The sequence below is a fragment of the Neofelis nebulosa genome, chromosome 6 (assembly GCF_028018385.1).
Source record: "Neofelis nebulosa isolate mNeoNeb1 chromosome 6, mNeoNeb1.pri, whole genome shotgun sequence".
Taxonomy (NCBI): Eukaryota; Metazoa; Chordata; class Mammalia; order Carnivora; family Felidae; genus Neofelis; species Neofelis nebulosa.
The window spans coordinates 120,336,213-120,357,931 of record NC_080787.1 but is presented as its reverse complement, the minus strand read 5'-3'; the positions used below and the strand labels follow the sequence as shown (position 1 = coordinate 120,357,931).

The 21,719-nt window shown below is 37.9% G+C and overlaps 1 protein-coding gene across 3 annotated transcripts in view; it reads right to left on the bottom strand.

The window, feature by feature from the left end:
- LAMA2 (laminin subunit alpha 2) overlaps positions 1-21,719 on the bottom strand; it is a 619,529-nt gene that overhangs the window by 198,293 nt on the left and 399,517 nt on the right. For all 3 annotated transcript variants that reach the window (XM_058735217.1, XM_058735218.1, XM_058735219.1), the window contains 7 exons: positions 14,217-14,453; positions 12,835-12,978; positions 11,966-12,145; positions 11,668-11,856; positions 11,454-11,587; positions 7,277-7,394; positions 31-165 (listed from right to left, as the gene is read on the bottom strand). In XM_058735217.1, coding sequence (XP_058591200.1) covers positions 31-165; positions 7,277-7,394; positions 11,454-11,587; positions 11,668-11,856; positions 11,966-12,145; positions 12,835-12,978; positions 14,217-14,453 — 1,137 coding nt within the window. The remainder of the gene's footprint in view (positions 1-30; positions 166-7,276; positions 7,395-11,453; positions 11,588-11,667; positions 11,857-11,965; positions 12,146-12,834; positions 12,979-14,216; positions 14,454-21,719) is intronic.

The window sequence follows — 21,719 nt, the reverse complement described above, 5'->3', positions numbered from 1 at the left end:
GCCTTCTTCACGGAAGGCTCAGGTAAATACCTGGCATATAGAAGTTTCAGGGTCACATAGGCTGCTGTGTCCATTACACTGACATGGAACGCAGGTACCCAGGGTTGGTCTAGGAGTGTGGCTGCCTGGCTCAGACCGTAGTCGATAAAATCCTGGCATGCATGTCTGAAAGAAAAGGAAACCAATTAGGGCAGCCAAGTTATAAATCTTCGTTTAGCAATACTTGGGTTCTTCAGTGGTTAAAAAGGACTACTTTTCCCCTCCCTGCATTAAAGGCAACATCACTTATAAACACAAGTGCCAGTTTTGATTCCTAATGTGTACTTTTGTGTGGTCCTTCAAGTGTACCGGGAGCATCCGAGACATCAGACCTCGGAAAGGAAAGCTGTCATTTGCATATACCACTCAGTCTGAAACAACTTCAAGTAGTTATTTTTTGTTTTTTATTTTTTTTTGAAAAATAGGTTTATTTTTAAATAAAATTGTCATTTGGACTAAAGAGAGAATTCCAATGTCTTTGACAACCTAAAATCTGCTTCTGCTGTGCCTGATGGATAACTAGCAAATGTCCAATGAGACTCAGGGAAATATTAAATAGAAAAGTGTCATGGTTGCATTATTTATATCGATATAATTTAAAGACAATAAAAGCAAGAAATTCAAAATTCTCCTGTCTCGGGAATATTAGGCCACCAATAAAATTTATCTTTCCCTGATCCATTTTTTTTTTCATTTTGCAATAAAAATCTGAGAGCAAACAGAAAACTGCTAGCAAAGCTGACATATGCAAAATCAAGACTTCTATCTTCATTCGGGTTTATTATGCAAATGTTTCAAAAACATCTCTGGCTTTCTGGAAGGAAGCCCACAGCTCTGAAGAGGTAATGAGAATACTCTTGTGTTCCAGACTCAGTCTTCTTGGTATGCAAAGCATTTATCAGATGTTGCTTGATTTAAGAGTAAAAGGTAAGAGTTGGTTTTTCAGATCACAGTGAAGGTTATAAAGGGACTGTTTTACCACCTTGGCTATGTATGATTTTTTTCGTCACAGGATATCTTGTTCCCATTGATGAAAGAAAAGTGATTGCTGAATAAGCAGGAAAAAAATATGCATGAAGGACTGTCTAATGCCTCTGCATTCTTTTGGTTCTGGACTAGGTCATCCAGAGTGGAATATACAAAAAGCTTCCTTGGAAAAAGAAAAAGATCAATGGTCAGCACTCTCCTTGCTTACTTTGATTTGGATACAGCAAAAGTATCTCCATTAAGCATTTAATTAAGAGTCTCTTTGCTTTTATCCCAGCCTATAAGAAATTCCAAGAAGATTAAATAATGTCCCAGCTTCGAGCAATCCAGTAAAGAAAATCGGGAACAGTATTCAAAATATTTTGAGTCTCGTTTGTCTTGTGGTGGACTTAATAATATATTTTAATACATATTACATTTTAAAATTTAAATATAATGCATTGTCTTTATTCATATTATTTAAAATCAAGGTTCATATTGCCATTGCTACCAAATAAAGTCTAGGAATTATGGCTGAGTAATTCATTTAAGAAACTGAAGAAACAAGTCAAGGTGTATTGAAAAATATTTCACAGCATGAGTTGTTCCAATTCTTTCCTATGTGGACTATAGAATAAAACTGGATTTTCTTTACATGAATTTCACCCTTGGACACCTATATAATTATTGTTATTTTACTGGTATATTTGCTTAGGGTGTAAGTGGTGTGTGTGTCAGTGTGAAAATCACACAAATTGAGATCTCCTAGCTCCACTTTAGACCTCAAAGAAAAGTTTAAAAGCAATCTCAGAGGAAGAATAAAATTCAGAAACAGGAGTTTTCATTGAGGAATTATATGAAATTCAGTGGTATAAACTGAAAGCTGAAGGTGAGCACCACAGGTAAAGTTTACCATAACACACACCCAGTTTCTCCTGTTACTATGGCTCTTCCCAGGAAACATAGCAGGACAAAAAGGAAAACCACCCATAGTAGGAGTTTAAGCCTGCGCTCCAAGTGGAGCTCTGTGTTGAACCTTCTAGGCCGACCTTTGTGGTTTCCAATCCTGGCTGCACATAGAATCATCTGAGGAGTTTTATATACTGACACCTGGCTCCACCTCCAGAAGTTCTTATTTAATTTGATTGGTGGAGAGTAGGGCCAGGGTTTAAAACTCCGAACTGGGTCTAATAAGCAGCCAGAATTGAGAATCATTGATGTGATAGTCATTCTCTGCTGCTAATGTTTGCCTTTTAAAGGCGTTCAGACTCTGGCACTGTGGCACAGATGACTATGAAAGCCTTAATTTTACATGATAGTTTTGTCTGAGGAATACAGGCAAGTCGCCTGGTGTCACTGAGACAGGCTTTCCCCCTCCCACAAATGAGCAGGTGTATTAACTCAGATGATTTCTGATTTTTCTTTCAGTGCTAACACTTGAGACAAATTTTATGTCCTGACAGATTAAATTTTTAAGAGTTAGCAAAGCAAAAGAGACTATGCAAGAGTTAGAAACTTAGAACGCTTTTTCAAGGAACTGGATGTTATTTATTCCATCATAGTCCCCTCCTTTCTTGGATTTATTCTTTCCACTTTTTGATATTTTTGAGGGAGTTTTTCCATATCAGATATTTTCTCTTCTCAGTGAACGGGGGTAAAATTCATGAGAATGATTATGCTTGAGTCAGAATAAAAGAGGAAAGATAATAGCTACTTTTTCAAGTCCTGTCTAAAATCCTTTCTGAAACAAAATGGAGAATTTGAAAAAAGCAAATAAGTAAACACTGTCCTAATAGTATCTCCTTCTTTCTAACTCAAACTTTTCCAAAGCCTTCTTTCCATGTGCAAAAATTATTCATAGCTCAATCATCTTCTGCTGTCCTTCCATTTTTATTTTTATAATATGGCATCTCATCAAAACGTATGAATCACATTTGCACAAAAACGTGTCTTCAAGGAAATGAAGACAAAGAGAACAGAGAATCTCCAGGTGCAGGGTTACACAACATCCCCATCTCTCTCCTCAGACTTTAACAAGAAAAACAGACACTTGTGCTGTTGCCAGTGGAAACACTATCTTCTGTCTTAGATGGGTTTTGCAACCAGGCAGTCCTTAGTGTAATTCTTGTTCACCGCTTACTACACATAATTTCATGCAGGTTTTGAACACTGTGGTTGCAGTTTCCTCACCTCAAACGTAAGGATCTGGATAACATCCTAGTTGAGTATGCAAGTGCATCTAGGTTTTTTGAAACAGACTTATCCAGGCTCAAATCACAGTTTTGCTGCTTTCTAGCTGTGTGATTCTGGGCTGGGCTTCCATTTTCCCATCCACAAAATGGGGATCACAATACATACTCAATGTTGATGTAAGTATACCAGGAAATGTGCTTGGTATTGCACAGGATCCATCCAGTAAATGGTAAGTTGTTTTTTTTTTTCTTTTATAAGGTTGTCAGGAGGATTAAATAAGATGATGTATGGTTAGTGCTTGACATATACTATATCAACATAGATGCCTCTATTCCAGATAATTTGTTAAACATAGTCATTGAAGGCAGACTAAAAATAAAAACGACAGTAATTGTTCTACACCGCATCGGATCACAGAATATCAGTGTATACCACTTACCTATACCATATTCCTCAATAACTGTATGCACATGAAAACAGTCTTTGGATCTTCCACATACAACAAAAGTGGTGCAGGGCATCCCAAGAGATGTGCGTATGGAAGAAGAAAAGTCTATTTTCACTATTTTGTCTTGAGTTTTGTGAGTTGATAATAGGTATATATTTTGGGGGGATTTAAAAAATTATCTTTAGTAGCCAAAGTAACAACTTCTGAATGGTGACTCAGTGGACACCAGCCATTCAACTGTGAGCCAGAAGCCTTATTTTACCATGAGAGTGAGGAGATAGATGTTGAAATGAACAACATATGATCCAGAGATCATCAGCAAATATTTGATTACCATGGTCTTCTTGCAGAGAACCACATACTCAATGCTGACTATTTTCCATTTCTGCACATAACCTAACCTGAGTTTAGGTCTGTTTTGGTCAGTTGGGCAATAATATTAACTGAGACAATAGTGAGAAACAGCTTCAATAAAGATAGTAAAGCCAATAGCTGTCACATCAACAAATGTGGTAAGGAAATTGGGTCTTCACTTCTAAAGGTAATCTGGTCTTTTACTTCAAATCATAAATTGTAGTAAGTAGGTATGTCTAGAACTAACATTTTCAATGAACAGGGCTGTAGCATCATAAGACTACAAGTAACAGATAAAGGCGAAGTGTCTTCGCAATTGGCTATATTTTCAGCAGTAACTAACACTTAATTTTATTTATTTGCAACCACATTTTGGGTAAAAACATGAAATGAATAGCTTGTAAATGCAAATGTCTCTAGAATACCATACATTTGGCAAAAATATTGTAAAGGAATTGCTTTGTGTATTCATGACCCAAAGCATATGTTGCCGGAATGGGAAGTATTATTTCAAAACTGTCCTTAGCTCTTGCTTTGATGATTAGATTTTATGCTTGGGTAATTACACTTTAGAATCAAGATGAATTATAAATAAGATGTATAATGGATTAGAGGCAATGGGATGTGGAGAACACCTCGGGCACCTTATTATGAGAGATAGGCCTTTATCCCCATAATCTCAATACTAAGGTATTACTGTAATTATTGTCTGTAAATAGGAGCTTAAGTGAAATTCACAGGACATAGGTGAAGCCCAACGAAGATGCTAGTTTGTATGTGTTCCTAGTTTTCTTAATCTTTTTCATTTATCATTTTCCTTATTTGTGCTAATAAATATTTTCATATAATGCTGAAAAATTGCTAAGATTAATGGGAAAGTATGTTTTAGAATATGCTATTTAAAAAGCCTACCAATAAGAAGAAGAATTAAAAAAATTTTTTTTTAATGATTATTTATTTTTGAGACAGGGAGAGACAGAGCATGAATGGGGGAGGGTCAGAGAGAGAGGGAGACACAGAATCTGAAACAGGCTCCAGGCTCTGAGCTGTCAGCACAGAGCCCGATGTGGGGCTCGAACTCACAAACTGTGAGATCATGACCTAAGCCGAAGTCGGACGCTTAACCGACTGAGCCACCCAGGCGCCCCAAGAAGAAGAATTTTTAACATTTAAAATCTGGAGTGGAAGGTAGAATGAATTAAAATAATTTGCTACTCTACTAGCATTTTTATTTGTAAGTGAACAGCATTATTTTAAATAAATGCAGAAAAAATAAAGCTGTAGTAGCTTTCTCTTCAGGACAAGTAAAGGTCAATCTTGCCTACTTGCTCCATACTTTTTATAGCAAAATCATATTGCAGAATCAGAGAATTCTACAACTTCAAAACCCAATGTGTTCTTTTATAGATTGGATAACTATGTAACAACTCCTATAGCAATTAAAGAATTGACCAAAGTCACACAGTAATGTTGTAATCAAACATTTCTTAGGACAAAATTCTAGAAAAGTCTCAAGTCCTTTCTGTCTTGTATCTTTGAATCTTTTATGCTCATTGGAAAGGTAGCATGTTTTATATGTGCCACATTCACTGTCTCATTGTTCACAACTACACTGTGTGTGCATATGTGTATTTTGGTTGGTTGTGCATATAAGTACAATACATATACTTACTGGTATGTGTACAAGTGCATATATGTCTATGTAGGAGTTATGATTTAATAATGAGGTGTATTATTTGATTATTTATGATCAAAATAGACACATTCATATGACTATGGTCTTTCAAAACGATCACAAAGCTATTATTCTAAGGATGTTTCACAGATATTTGCAGTTATTCTTACGAAATTCTTCTCTGAACAATGTGGAATTTATATAATGGTAATTAAGTTGAATGACACTGCAGTTTACAATAGGGCTTTCACATGCATATTTTCATTTAAATCAATCCTCATGATAATTCTACAGGTAAAAATCCTCAGGTCCAGCAACAGGCAAGCAAATGCCCTGTCCAAGTGGTGAAACTAGGGAGGATTCACTGAGACCAAACCCCTTGTCATTATAATAGGCTACATCTCAAGATATTTATATTCGTTATTTTTAAGTTACTTTGGTTTTGACCTGGTGCCATCACCTGCTTTAGCATGTCTCAAATCCTATTTACAAAAGACGCATGAAGTTTTTTCAAAGAAACCAGTATGTGGACATACAATGAATTATTCCATAATAATACTATTAGCATCAACCCACGTTGACTACTGCCAGGTAGTGTAAGAAATACTTTAGGTTCTTAGCTCATTTCACCTTCACAGGAGGCTCAGCTATTAAAAATATCCAACGAGGTACGCTGTGGGCACCAACCAATCTGCCTCCCTCCCCAGGGGGGAATGTGGGCTGGAGGGCCGGAGCAGGTCTGGAACAGCCCTCTCATGCCAGCTTTCGCTGGTTGCACTGTGGGCAGGCAGGAGAGGGTGAGTGTGGAGGCAGTTAGTGAGGGGCTTGGGGATTCACCAGGCGAAGATTAAAGGGGACTAGTAAATGGTGCAAGGTCTCAGTCCAAGTATATGGTGACGTCGAGATTCAAACCCAGGCCAGTTTCTCATCCATTCCACCTCTTCCCGCATTATACTCTTCCTATGAATATTTAATAGTCACAAAAATGAAATAGACTTCCAGAGGATAAAGATCTAGAAAATAGGCCAACTCTAAAGATAATCAAAGGAAAATCCCAGAGAGTAAAATAGGCAATTTTAGAAATATAATGACTGAATGATAGTGTCACTATTGGAACAGTATATGTCCTACTGAGAAGCCTATGTGAAAAGGAACAGTCTGCTATTCAGTGCCTAAGTTTTGTCACGTTCTACATAGAAACAGTTTTTCCAAGCCCAGCGTAATCCTGTCTCATAATCACTGCAGCTTAAAAAATGTCTTTAGCCATGTAGAAGAGATGCCAAGAAAATAGATCAGATATACTAAATGTGCCTTATGAAAACATTCTTGTTTCCTGACTATTCCGTGGTTTTACAAATCTTAATTTTCATCAAATATTTCCCTCCACATGTGATTCCTGTTTCTATGTAACAATAACACCACCCTGATCTTACTGTGTCTCACGCTGTGAGTGGAAAGTAAAAAAAAAAAAAAAAAAAAAAGAATAGTTTACAGGTATGCATGAAGAAGTAAACCTGACTGCAGCAAAGATAGTTCTGGAAGTATTTCCATTTGGCTGTTAAGTGAGTTGAGCTAATGCAGGCTAGTGGGAGCCAGCTTACCTCACAGGACAAACCGGAATAGCCTGGGGGACAATCACATCTTTCTATCAAACGAGCTGGAGGAGTCACCGCTGTTATGCGTCCTTGTTCAGCTACCTCCATCGAGATTTCAGAAATCCTAGAAACAGCAAGTGTGTGCTTGGATCACCACAGCAGTACATTAAACTCACCTAGCAAACACCCAATCCTACAGAGTCTTCTCAGGTTTTTGTCAATAACCTTGAGCTTGTCCTATTGTTTTATTTATTTATTTTTTAAATTAAATGTTTATTTATTTATTTTGAGAAAGAGGGATAGAGAGTGAGCAGGAGAGGAGAAGAGAGAGATGGACACAGAATCCCAAGCAGGCTCCGCACCGTCAGCACGGAGCCCGATGCGGGGCTTGAACCCTTGAACTGTGAGATCATGACCTCAGCTGAAAGCAAGAGTAGGGCACTTAATCAGTTGAGCCATGCAGGCGCCCCTGTCCCGTTGTTTGAAAGCTGCCTAAATTCGACTTATTCCTGTATCTTTGCTTCCTCAAAGGCTGAGATTACACATTAGTAAAATATTCACATAAATCATAAGGAGTTTAGTAAATTAGATGTCTGATGTCCTGTTGAGAAGTTATTATGAAGATTTTTTTCTCCACATTTTAAAATGCGAGTGGCTTCAGGTAGACATGGCCAATTAATCAGACATTTATATTCCTTCAAACAGACAAACCAAGGTCATTCCCCATTAGAATATCTCCCGTAGTCACTAGTGAAATTGCTTTTAATTTACAACTAGCCCGATTTCTTCCTCTTGAGTCTCTGAATGTCCTTTCAAGAACTTTAGAAAACCATCTAGAAAACAACGATTGAGCATACTCTAATTAAACACTGATCTCTTTCTGAGATAGAGTACTTTTCATATTAGTTATTTTGTTAATTTTATTAAATAAATCCTTCAAGCATCTTAACTCACCTTTCCTATTGGTAGAAAGGTCCTTATAATTGAAAACAATATTCCTAGTGAAAATGTCGATACCCTTTACATTAATTTGAAATTATGCATTAAAAATATATGCAGTCCATAAACTCAGACTATTTCATGACTGACTAACTGGTAACATGAAATGTTCTGCAAATAAACTTTTAAATGAGAAAACGAATAGTTTTGCTCCACTAAAAGTCACCTCCAATAGCTTAAGGAGCTTGAATCATAAACTTTGTAACAAGCATAGGTAGGTTTTATTGACAGTGAATTAGGAATGCACACTCTGACTTTGGTAGATTGTAATCTGCACCCTGAAGATCAGCCAGCCTTTACGAGGCACATGTTCAATTAAAATTCAGATTTTCCTCTCCCCTCCTTTTAGTAGACAGAGCCTTTAGATCTGTAAACAAACCAATCCCCTCCTGTAAGAAAGAGTCTACCTTTATGTCCCCCTGGATTCTCTGTGGGAGTAAGAAGGTAACATGGTGTTTGTTCACAAGTCAGTTACTTCGGCATTTTATGATATTTTATAACATGAGTTCCTAGCATCCTCTTCCCTTCTCTTATCTATGCATGCACATAACAGGCTAGTGAGTATTTAAAAACCAAGAAAAACGTGGGGTGTCTGAGTGGCTCAGTCGGTTAAGTGTCTTGACTTCAGCTCAGGTCATGATCTTGCAGTGTATGGATTCGAGCCACACATCGGGCTCTGTGCTGACAGTTTGGAGCCTGGAGCCTGCTTCCAATTCTGTGTCTCCTTCTCTCTCTGCCCCTCCCCCTCTTGCTCGTGCACCTGTGCGCTCTCTCTCTCTCTCTCTCTCTCAAAAATATATAAACATTAAAAAAATTAAAAACCAAGTAAAACTTGAATTGCGTGTCAACAACAGATACTTGTGCAATACACCTGGTTTTTCTCAGGAGATGAGAGAGGAACTGTTTTGCTTGAATCAGGGATTTGGCCAAACTCAAGCTTCTATTTAAGTGAATACCGAAATGCAAAGTTGTTATATCCTTCATATAAATGTAGAAGACAAAAGCAAAGAAATGAAAACGACAACGTCAGCACTGACATTATGTACAAAGTCTCAAGCTACGTGTAAAACTCTTAAACTCTCTGCTTCTGAGACTACTTTAAATTTGTAACTGAATAAAGACGCAGGCTTATGTCCTAACTATTTTAGCAGGGGCTTTGGGGGCGGGAAGGTTCAAATGTATTTTTCACCTTTGTCACAACTCCACTGTATTAGAAACGTAAGGGCAGGTCCTTTGTTTCATTTGTTCTTATTGTTGATACACAATGGCTTTAGTTTTTATTGAGCCTAGAAAAAGTGATGTATTTATTTATTTATCCTTAAGTTTCAGAAAATCATCTCTTAAACCAAAGCATTTTATTTAGGGAGATCTGTGAATAACGTGACAAGAGAAAGAGACTTGTGAGGGGAAAAGACCAAACAACAACAACAACAACAAAGTGGTCTTTTCCACCATAAAAGGTGGAAATGGTGTGAGGGAAGCAAAGAAAGTATAATGAAAGATGCATGAAAACGCTGCTTCTGTCAGTTCCACTGGCAAAATGTTCTGTGCACTGCTATGTTCTCACTGCAGCATGGAGCCATTTGCAAAGTTACGATTAATTTGCACACTCACAAAGTTACCCGCTGTCTTCCATGAGATGGGAATGTGGCCTGGCTTCTGCCATCTGATTTACACTTGGTATTCTAAAATAATTAATGATATCACTGACAGTATATTTTTAGTACATGCTTTTTTTTATCATTTCACAGAAAATAATCTTAGACATGAGAAATGTAAAGAGAACACCATAGGGATACAGATATGAAAGTGAATTTTGGTCCTTGATTTATTCTCTAACCCAAAGGCCCTACTTACGGTACCTTCAGAAAAGCAATACGGATCTTCTCCAACAAAGAAAAAAGATGTTCTTCCATGTGTAGTATAGTTTAAACATCTGAAAGTTGCTATTTATATATTCATTGCTTTGCCAATAAAAGGCTACATAACTGTTTTGTTTTGTTTTCCTAAACTGATCTACTACTAATTTATTATACAAGACTATTTCAAACATCTATTGAGTCCATATTTTTACAGGAAATAACAGAGAAACTGACATGCCACAGAAATTGAGACTATGTGTATGAACTCCATGCAACTTTCAGCCTCCATGGTAGGAACCTTAGCTACATCCGTGCAATTCCTCAGTTTATCTCCCTGGATAAGTTGTCCCTTGCACTCTAGGAACATGACCACATGTTGTCATTTTGAAATCTGGCTTCTCCATTATTTTTTCTTTATCCTGTCATTTTAAATGTCTAACTTGCTACAAACTCCTTTCCTTCATGGTTTCTAAACAAGTTTACTTCTCTTTCAGATTAAACCGTCACCCCTTGGCCTTTGACACTGTCCCATTCCTCCCTTTCACATTTATGTTCATGAAAAACAAAAGTCTACACCCATACCCATACACCCATATTATTAGTCTACACCCACTGTATCCCTTTCATTGCTCAAAACTTTGATATCTGCCCCAGGATTCTACTAAAGCTGGTGTTATGAATGGCACAGTGTGATCCTAAGTGTCAGTCTCAAAAGCCTCATTTTAATTGGCCTCTTTGGGTGATATGAAAAGGCTATACTCCCTTATAGGATTCTCACCCTTTGACTTTCAGGACACCACATTTACTCTTACTATTCCTCTGTTCTTTTCCCTTCACTGTTGATTCCTAATCTTTCACATCATGATGCACAGGGAAAGGGAGGATATTGTAGGGCACACCGGGATGAACGTGTGAGAATGCCCATGGTTGGAAAAGATGGGAATAACTAGTCCCTCTCTGGCTCCCCTGAAGGTTGAAGGTCACTTTTTAAGCAATCTTGTAGTCTATTTACAACGTAACAGTTATCTATCTCTACCCTATGCGGCTACTCTTGAATTTCTAACTGACATCTAAAACTCAGCAGGTCAAAGGTCAACTTGATATATATTTTTCCCCTTAAACTTGCTTCTCATCCTATTATTCTTTTGGGGGGAATGGTAGTATCCTCCACCATATGACCTGGATACCTTGACTTTTGTCCTTGGCTTTTGTCTTCTATCATCACTCTCCCAAACACTTTGAAATCTTTCTTGTCTGTGTCCTACTGATCTTACCTATAGACTCTAAAATAAGAATTTAGCTTTTATTCCATTAGGGTTTACCTGCTTTGTCTCATGATATTTCCATAAGTTGCTTTGATAAGAATATAATGAATATCGTATAGAATATCCAAGAAGTCTTCACGGGTCACGGTTCTAGTGATTCGAGGGTCATCACCATAATATTTCCATTCTTTCTGTTAATAAGAAGAGACACCACTTTGATGAAACTAAATGCGAAACCACTGGCATCCTTGCACCAAACTAATAACCTTACCTCTGTCATTTCAATCTCGTGCCTTGTCAATTGGCCAATTAGAGGAGCAGCCATATGCCTGATGATAATTCTAGCATGAGTGGGTGTCCCACCTCGAATTATAACTTGAGGATTATAGGTGGAGAAACCTGTCTCTTCCCGAGCCTCAAAATAGATCGCATACTTGAGTTTGCCTCCATAGGCCGTCAACTGATGGAATAAAATAAGGAATGATGAGTTAGATGATGCCCCCCATGGCATGATTCCAAAAGGATATTTTCCTTTGTTCTCATATGCCTTTGAGGTTCTTGTCATTTACCTTCTTGCCTTCAAATTGTTCTGGAAGTTTCCAGTAAAAGGGTTCCAGGTGGAGCTCCTGTCTCACCAGATCCATATGTGCAACAGTCTCCGGATGTTGAAAAACGATGCCTTTGGTGGTAGTATGCTGCAGAGCCTCGTCCACCAGGGGCAGGATGGTCTGCTCAGGCTTCAGAGTCACCTGCACGGGAATCGAAACACAGCGGGGGGCTGAGTTCACATCTCGTGGGCACTCCTGTAAGACTAGGTGACGGACTTGCTTGTCTACCTGCAGCCCCTTTCTCCTTCCGAGGAGGTGTTCCGACCCGAAACTAAACTCGTGCAGAGTGAGCCAGCAGGACGGGGGTGAATCTTTCAGCCTTGTTTGCATAGGGAAAACTACAACATCTGTGAGAATTGGCCATTTACACTAATAAGAAGTAGAACTTAAAAGTGGGAGGCATTAAGGAAAAATTAGGGTAAAAATGAAAATGCTGCCACCCTAAAAGTCAATGATCCTCTAAGGCCAGGTAGCGTGAATGTGCAGCAAGTTCTGGTTTCCAACACTGCCTTAGCGCATACCCACATTCATGCTCCGGTGCCCTCACTCGGAATGCGGCTTCCTTCCATCCCAAAACATAATGCTTCTTTTACAACGTTTCCCTTTCTTACTTGGCATCTATTTCCTTATCAACAATAAATGAACTATTTTTTTGGAAGATAAAAAAGCATTTACTCCAACCGTCGAAGGCCACACGGCCCCAGTTCTAAATGTGTGCAGGGCAAAAGGTTGCTTAAATGCTTTACCATTGCCTCCTATCCCTCGTGCCTGGCTGAAAGACACCAGCAAGAACTAACAGTAAACCATTACGTGGCTCAGCGGTTTCTTACCCTCGTACGGATCAGTCCTTTGGCTTCAGAGCACTGGGTAGTGGCGCCGAAGCAATAGCAGCTGCTGCAGCCAAGTGGGTTCTTGGCATCTAGTCCAAACTTGCCTGGCTGGCACCTGTCACAGCGCACACCTTCTACATGCACCTGAAGAGGAGGAGAGTTCCTCAGGGTCCATAATGAAGTTGTGAGAGAAATGCACTTGAGAATGAGTAATGCTTCTTTTTAATTGAGCAAAAAGGAATGCTGAGTGTTAGACTCACATCGCAAATGGCAGTTGTGGTTAATTTCATTGTTAGGATTTCCTAAGTCTAAAACAGGCTCTATTTATACATAAATGCATTGCAAAGGATACCATATATGGTTTTTAAAACCTAAGTAGCACATTTCCTAATATCCACTGTGAACAATACAAAAGACTCATGAAAATTTCAAAAGCAAAATAGAAACACTGATTCCTAGACAGGGGTGTGACACAAAGTTGTAAAACACAGGCAAGGTGTTACAATATAGGTTCATATAATTATCATGATATGATGTATATACACACATACAATGCATATTAAATATAGTGTATAATCATAACATGTAATAATGTAGCATTGGACTTTGTGTTTTGTCTGGGGCAAAATGGGCTGCCACTTTCTGAAATTCTGGAGACTATTTTAATAATCACGCCCTGGATTTTATTTTCCTATTTCCGCTGTTCCTCTTTGCATAGACTTTTTCTTGAAAAGATACCTCTGACACAGTCTTAACTGTATTTATCCTGGGATTGATTTTTCAGATCTGTCTAAGGGGAAAAAAAATCCCTCTTATCCTTTTTAATTGGCTGTTTTTCTACATCATTTAACAATATTAATGAGAGCTGAATCTTGCACGCAGTCACTGTTTGTTATGTCAGTGTTTTTATGTGATGAAATTTTACTGAACTTCCATAGCAGTAAATATATCTTTTCAGTGTACAGTGATTGTGGGTTAATTTGAAGAGAAATGGTTTTTTATAAGCCCTATTATCTAGCTGTTATTTTTCTCTGATGATGCTTAAGAGAACTGTCATTTTTTCCTTCCCAAATTACTCCTTTTTAAGCAAAGCAAATATGTAAAGAAAAATTGAACTTTACCATTACAAATATATCGTCTCTATCAACTAGAATAGAAGTTGGGTTTTGGTTGAAAATAAGTTCTTAAAGAGAACTTATTATGCCAATATGTGTATGTGTATGTCAATGAACATATATGAATAAAAACTGTGCCTAGTAATGAATTTTTGTTTATTTGTTTAATGCCGTGAAGTCCATGAATAATAGAGACTGAAGTTAAAACTAAGCAATGGAAATAGATTCCAGGGAAGTCTTTCCTTACCGTATGTCAGCAGCACATACCTTACAGGTGCACTGCCCTGTCTGATCCATACAGGAGCACTTTTTAGTCTCTGAATCGCAGGTCCTTTCATCAGTACCCGGCAGGAAGCACTCGCAGGGGCTGCAGTGAGGGTAGTTCCAGTGACCTCGATTGCACTCTGTACATTTTGCACCAGAGAATTTGGGATGACAGTTGCATTGGCCTGTGTTTGTATTGCACTGGAAATCCAAGGATCCTACTGTGCTGCAGTTACAAGCCTATGGAGGAGATAAAAACAGCAACCATTAACACCATTTCATGGGAAATATCTTAAAATTTTAATTCGAATGTTTCTCTGCTTCCATTAAATACATATTAATCATGTGTCTGTTATATGCTTTGTACTGTTCTAGTTTAGTCACTTGGGAAACATCAGTGAACATAACATTAAAATCGCTTCCTGCATTTACTAAAACAGATGACTGTCCAGAAACCACAATCCTATTGAATAAGAAATAAAATGTGTTTGTTTCTGTCTTTTTTTGTGGCAAGGAAGAGGAGTTAGGTATGGGTCTTCTTCAACCGCTTTCTGTTTCAAAGAGTGAAGTTTAGACAAAGTCATTCTACCTCATCATCTCATTTGTACAGAATTAAAGTTGTAAAGAGACTTATCTCACAGTCTAACAGAAGGAGACAAGTGAGTATATATATATAACAGCATGAAATAAGAATTACATAAGAGAAGTGCAGAAGTCTCTGAGAACATACAGACTCCCAAACCAGATTTGGGGAAGCTGAGAGGACTCAGGCAAGTGACATCTAGAATGCACTTTTCTGACATTTAGTTTTGCAAATGAGCCTGATTTGAGGGGCTTTGCTGCTAACCTATTTTCTTCTTCCTAGGCATGCATAAGCTTGTTCTCTTTATTTAGGTAATTCAAAGTTTTGCTAGAATTTTTAAAAGTTTGAGTCTTTTTTATTAATTTACTGGAATCCGTTAAAGTTCTTTCAGTTTGAGAACAAAATTATTTTTGATTGAAATTTTTAGTTCTGTTCTATTTTTTTAAGTTTATTTATTTATTTTTGAGACAGACACAGAGAGAGAGAGAGACAGAGAGACAGAGAGAGAGAGAGAGAGGGAGACATTAGAATCCGAAGCAGGTTTCAGGCTTCAAGCTGTCAGCACAGAGCCTGACATGGGGCTCAAACTCATGAGCAGTGAGATCATGACCTGAGCTGAAGTCGGAAGCTAAACCGACCGAGCCATCCAGGTGCCCCTAGTTCTGTTCTAACTTACCAGTTTTCTTCTTCAGAATCACCTGCAATTCTTAAAGTATACCACTTGTGTCTGTTTGCAAAATATGTAATATTAGGACCTAATATTTTCTGTAGTTTTCTATTTGCCTCTCAAATTTGTTGACCATTTTATAGTGTCCATTTTACATAGTGAAAATTCTCTCCTATGTATATGCCACCAATGCATTTTTAATTACACTATTGCTTTTTTAGCTGAGTTTCCATAATTTATTTCATCTCACTCACCTTCAATTTCTACTCATCCATGTGTCTTTTCGTCTTACATTCTTTTCAGGCTTTCTGCTCTTGATTTACAGAGCTCATATCTCATTGCAATTTAATGAAAAAGCCAAGCAGGCTTCCAAAATGCCATTAGGAGCTTGGAATAAGTCATTTTCAGAGATCAGCAGTGCCAATGACCAAAGTACTGTCTCTGAGCTCTCAGTTCCCTCTTCCTTACCCTGCTTTATGATACTGTAGTTAGACCCTGTAGACATTTCTCCGTGGTTAGGTAGCAGAAGTTTAGGCCTAGTCAACAATGGGCCCGAGAGAGACCTAATAAAGCCCCAGTGGAGGGAAGACACTTCTGTCCTGGGTTCTGGTTCTTCATCACTATTGTCATTATTACTATTTTACTATTTGGCATCGGAGCCCAGTAGCCCAGAAAGAACTTCATTTGGGCCTTCAGGCCCAAAAGGGACTTTCTCCCCATAGGCAACTTTCTGAGTAGCTTTAGTCTGCACATATGCTCTGAATGTGACCAACAGCTCTGGCCTGCTCACTACCTGCAACAGCAGTGGACAGCTTCTATAGACCAGTACTTACCTGCAAACTCTGTTCACCCTCACTCAGCCTAGAAATAGTAGCTTCACTTTTGTACCTGCTACTTCAGGACCCCATATATCTCTTCTTATCCTTTTTTTTTTTTTTTTTTTTCAACGTTTTTTTTTTTTTTTTTTATTTTTTTTATTTTTGGGACAGAGAGAGACAGAGCATGAATGGGGGAGGGGCAGAGAGAGAGGGAGACACAGAATCGGAAACAGGCTCCAGGCTCCGAGCCATCAGCCCAGAGCCTGACGCGGGGCTCGAACTCACAGACTGCGAGATCGTGACCTGGCTGAAGTTGGCCGCTTAACCGACTGCGCCACCCAGGCGCCCCTCTTCTTATCCTTTTTTAGGAACTAACGACCTATTACCAGTTAACAATTCTTTATATTCTATTTTTCCTGTTGAAATAACTTGTGGTTTCTGTCTTATAAGCGGGTCCTGACTTGGTACCCATGTGGGTGCCACCTCTCGTTGTGTCTGAGTCTTCCCTCACACAGTGTTTGTACGTCATCGATGACCCGATTCTTTTTGGTGCTGTTTTATTATCCTTCTTAGATCTGTAGCTCTATGCAGACTTATATGCATTGCAACTTGCCAAATTCCCAGATCCAAGTCTAGGTGGATATTCCTTTGCGTTTCCTACACTTTCATTGCTCAGCTTAACTCTTATGTCCACCACTACTGGGGACACTCCTGCCCCTGCTCCTGCCAGTAGCAGTTTACTTAGGAGATGACTCTTTCTAGGATGTGATATATAATCACAAGCTTCCTCAATCATCTTTCCTGTCCAAATGTTTGGTGAAGTATCTTTGCAGATTCTGACATCGAAATAATCACCAGGCCTCATTTGGGGTTAATCTCTGTGATTAAGTTTTTTTCTGACTTCTTTGTTATCCAGAAAAAAAAAATCCTACTAAAAGTGATTTGAAGCCTAAAGATCCAAAATGCGATTATTTATTATATAATAAATGTAGACATAGTTTCCTAAGAATAGAATAACCCACTGCTGTCACTCCACCGAAGTCATCTTTATAGAACATCAGACTTAGAATGTGATTTCAAAACAAGGATAATTAACTTTGACTTCAATGATTTTTTTTGGCTCACTTAATAAAATGGGCCATAATTAGAAACAGAAAATTATGATACGTTATAGAAACTGCAGTCATGTAATAAATTTTAAAAGGTCTTATGAGACATCCTTATCCTTTAACTAAAACATGAAGTGTCTGCTATCCCATTTGTTATATAATACCAAAGCACTAATTCTTAAAGATTAGATGACTACACAAGCAGACACCGGGCCTTTCCAAATCAGGAAGTTTATTCCGGAAGTTATAGTGGAGAATAAAAGGGACCATTAACCATATGTTTGGATAGTACTATAGCCAACATCAAACTTAAATCATAATTAGATGTAATGTTTATTTAGCAATAGAGGATTTATGCACTATTCTCCTGCTAGTGAAAGATGGCTGGCTTTGTATTCTACTTCACTGAAAGCTCAAATGATGTGTGTCCTCACACCTCAACACAGAAATTATGCATGACACAAAGAAAGGGAAGCCGTAAATCTCAAATCACTGTTCATTTAGATTATAATCATCCAAAGTTTTTCGGTGGTAGAATACATGCTCATAAATATTTGTGAGGACTCTATGTATTTTTTTGTGATTGTTCATAATGATGAAGTGTGCAGCTATTCAGAAATTTAGATTTTTAACAGTGGTTCAAAGTAATAAAACATTTTCAACCAACTCCAATAAACATAATGTTTATCCAACAACCAGTAAAAATAACAGTATCAAACACAGAACTACAATTTTTTTTCTAAGGAAACTTGGTTTATATTCCATCCTGATTTGTATCCACATTAGGCATCAGCTTTAATTTCGGAAGATTATTAGAGTTTGGCCACATTGCAGGATTTTGTGAATAGAATAGAAACCTCTTAAGTTTACTTATGGCTTATTCATGAGTCCAAGGGATGGGGCAGATGCTTGGATTAAAGGTGAAAATGCAAAAAGTCACCAAAACTTATAACACTGTTCGTACTTACAAAAAACTTTGGAACTCTTGAGAAATTTTGTTTTGTTTCTAAAAATGTAGTTCAATCTTAATAGTGCCATTGGCAACAGAAAAATGAGTGTCCTGTCTAGTTTTTAATTTAATTTAAAATTTAATTTAATTTAAATTAAAATTTAATTTAACCTAATCATATAGGTAATTGAAGTCATGTATCTATATTTCCTTGAACAATCACCATAATTCCTCTAGATTATGTATTCTGGACCAGTGTATTCAAATGTTTTATCATATATGTAAAGATGATTAGACCTTGCATGTGTGCTAAACCAGTGGAAAAAAACCAGTTTACATCACTATAGTATACTACCATGGAGTCAAACAGGTCACACTTGGTCATGATGTTCCAATAATCTCCAACTCAATGTGACCAATTAGAACAACTCTCATTTACATCAAAAATGCCCTTATTTGCCGCTCTTAATGGACACAGGCCAGCCCTAATCCTATCTGACCTGTGTTACATTTGACACACAAAAAATATTTCTTCTCTTAAACAGTCTCTTAGTTGTTTTTTTTTTAATTTTTTTGACATTTATTCATTATTGAAAGATAGAGAGAGACAGAGCATGAGCAGGGGAGGGGCAGAGAGAGAGGGAGACACAGAATCCAAAGCAGGCTCCAGGCTCCGAGCTGTCAGCACAGAGCCCAATGCGGGGCTCTAACCCACGAATCACGAGATCATGACCTGAGCCAAAGTCGGACGCCCAACCAACTGAGCCACCCAGGAGACCCCAGTCTCTTAGTTTTTAAAGCACTCACTTGGTTTATCTTCTGTCTTTTAAGCTGCTAACCGACAAAACCAAAAACTAAAAAATGAAAAATAAGAAACAACTATTTTTAGACTGAATGCCAGGAAGCACAGTACTGTGATTTCTGAGAGAAGAAAAGCAAAGCAGTATATGAAGGAAGTTTCTAGGCTGCAACCCATAAAAGAAGAACCCAAATGAAGCCCTGCACTATAACTGGGTTGAGAAACATAGAGTATAGAGATGCTGAGACAGAATTTATTGGGCCAATAGAATATGTGTCTAAAAAATAGAAAGTCGGGTGCCTGGGTGGCTCAGTTGTTTAAGCATCTGATTCTTGATTTCAGCTCAGGTCATGATCTCATGGTTCACAAGATTGAGGCCCCCACATGGGGCTCTGCACTAACAACACAGATCCTGCTTGGAATTCTCTCTCCCTCTCTCTCTTCCTTTTCCCCATGCACACACTCTCTCTGCCTCTCTCAAAAAAAAAAAAAAACAAAAAACAACTTAAAAAAATAAATTTATGGGCACCTGGGTGGCTCAGTAGGTTAAGCATCTGACTTTGGCTCAAGTCACGATCTCATGGTTCACAAGTTCATACCCCGTGTGGGACTCTGTGCTGCTATCTCAGAGCTTGGAGCCTGCTTCAGATTCTGTGAGTGTCTCTCTCTCTGCCCCTGCCCTTCCCTGCACGTGCTCTGTCTCTCTCACTCAAAAATAAATATAAAAAAAAATTTAAAAATTTAAAAATGAGAAAGTTATATACAGAGAGAATTCTAGAAATCTGCAGAAGTGTCCCCTTGAGTCTTTGGCTGAGTACTGATCTGTGTATGCATGGGATAAAATTCTGTGTGGCTGAGGAAAAAAAAAAGAAAAAAAAAACACTGAAAAGGCATGAGCTTAAAAATTCCTAAGCTCACATAAAGCTTGAAATAATTCATATCCCCAACAGCCAGAGTGGAAATACACAGTAATGCACCAGGTAGCGTTCTCAATGCACTTAGCCCTTTAGTAGTGATGCTAAATGATCCCCAGATTAAAGGGTGCTCTAGACCCTCCCTAAAAACAAAACGAAACAACAAAACAACAAAAACCCCAAACACTTAAAAACAAGGATCAAACAGATCCAAGTGATTAGTGAGTAATTAACCTGTTTGCCAAGATAAAGATTAATACTCCTTAAAAGAATACAACAAAACCAATGTGAAAAAATGAAAAATGTACAATGATCTGGCATCCACATCGAAATGATCAGGCATGGAGAGAAACATAACCAGGAGAAAAGTCAACCATTAAGAATAGTATTGAAATAAAAGAAATGGTGGAATTAGCAGACAATCACACTGCAAAAGCTTTTATATTATAAATATTCTCAAGAATAAATGGAAATGTGAATATAATGAGAGAAATGACAGCTATAAAAAAAAAATCCAACCAGAAATTTTAAAGATGAAAAGATGAAAAATTTGAAATGAAAAATTATTATGTAACCAACTGGATTAAGAATAGACACTGTAGAAAAAAAAATCAGTAAATTTAGATACTTAGTAATAGAAACTATCAAAAATAAAGAATAGAGAAAAAATAAGAATGAAAGAACAAACAGAATCTCAGTCAACTGTGGAAAAATATCAAGTAGACCAACATATACATGAGTTCCATGAGGAGACAATAAGGATAAAGAAGAGAAAAATATTTGAAGATATACTGGCTGGAAGAGTCCCAAATTTAATAAAGACTCTGGTTCCACAGATCTAACAGGTCCAACTTACCATATGAGAAATAAACAAGAAAACCACAAAAAGACAGCATAATCAAATTGCTGAAAACCAGGACTTTTAAAAAAAAATTTAATGTTTATTTATTTCTGAGACAGAGAGAGACAGAGCATGAGTGGGGGACGGGCAGAGAGAGAGGGAGACACAGAATCAGAAGCAGGCTCCAGGCTCTGAGCTGTTAGCACAGAGCCCAATGCGGGACTCGAACTCACGGACCGTGAGATCATGACCTGAGCTGAAGTTGGTCACTCAACCGCCTGAGCCACCCAGGCGCCCCTAAAAACCAGGACTTTTATATCTAGAAAAAATATCTTTGAAAAATGAAGGAAAAATGCAGTTTTTGAACATATAAAATTGAAAGAATCATTGAGAGCAGACCTTACCAGAAATAATAATAGTCATAATTAGGGATGTAGTTAATGGAAGAACTAACATGATATGAAACAGAATTTGGCTGTACACACAGTAACAGAGAGCACGGGAATTGACACATGTATAGAAAACAGAAAAGCAGCATTTTTGCCTTTTAAAAAGAAAATTGACTATGTATGTATGTATGTATGTATGTATTTTTGAGGGTTTTTTTTTTATGTTTATTTTTGAGAGAATACAAGCGGGGAAGGGGCTGACAGAGAGGGACAGAGGTTATGAAGTGGGCTCTGTGCTACAGGCTGACAGCAGCCAGCCTGATGTGAGGCTCGAACTCATGAATTGAGAGATTGTGGCTTGAGCCAAAGTTGAACACTCAACCTACTGAGCCGCCCAGGTGCCCCCATTAACTATTTAAATCAAAATCACCATAGGG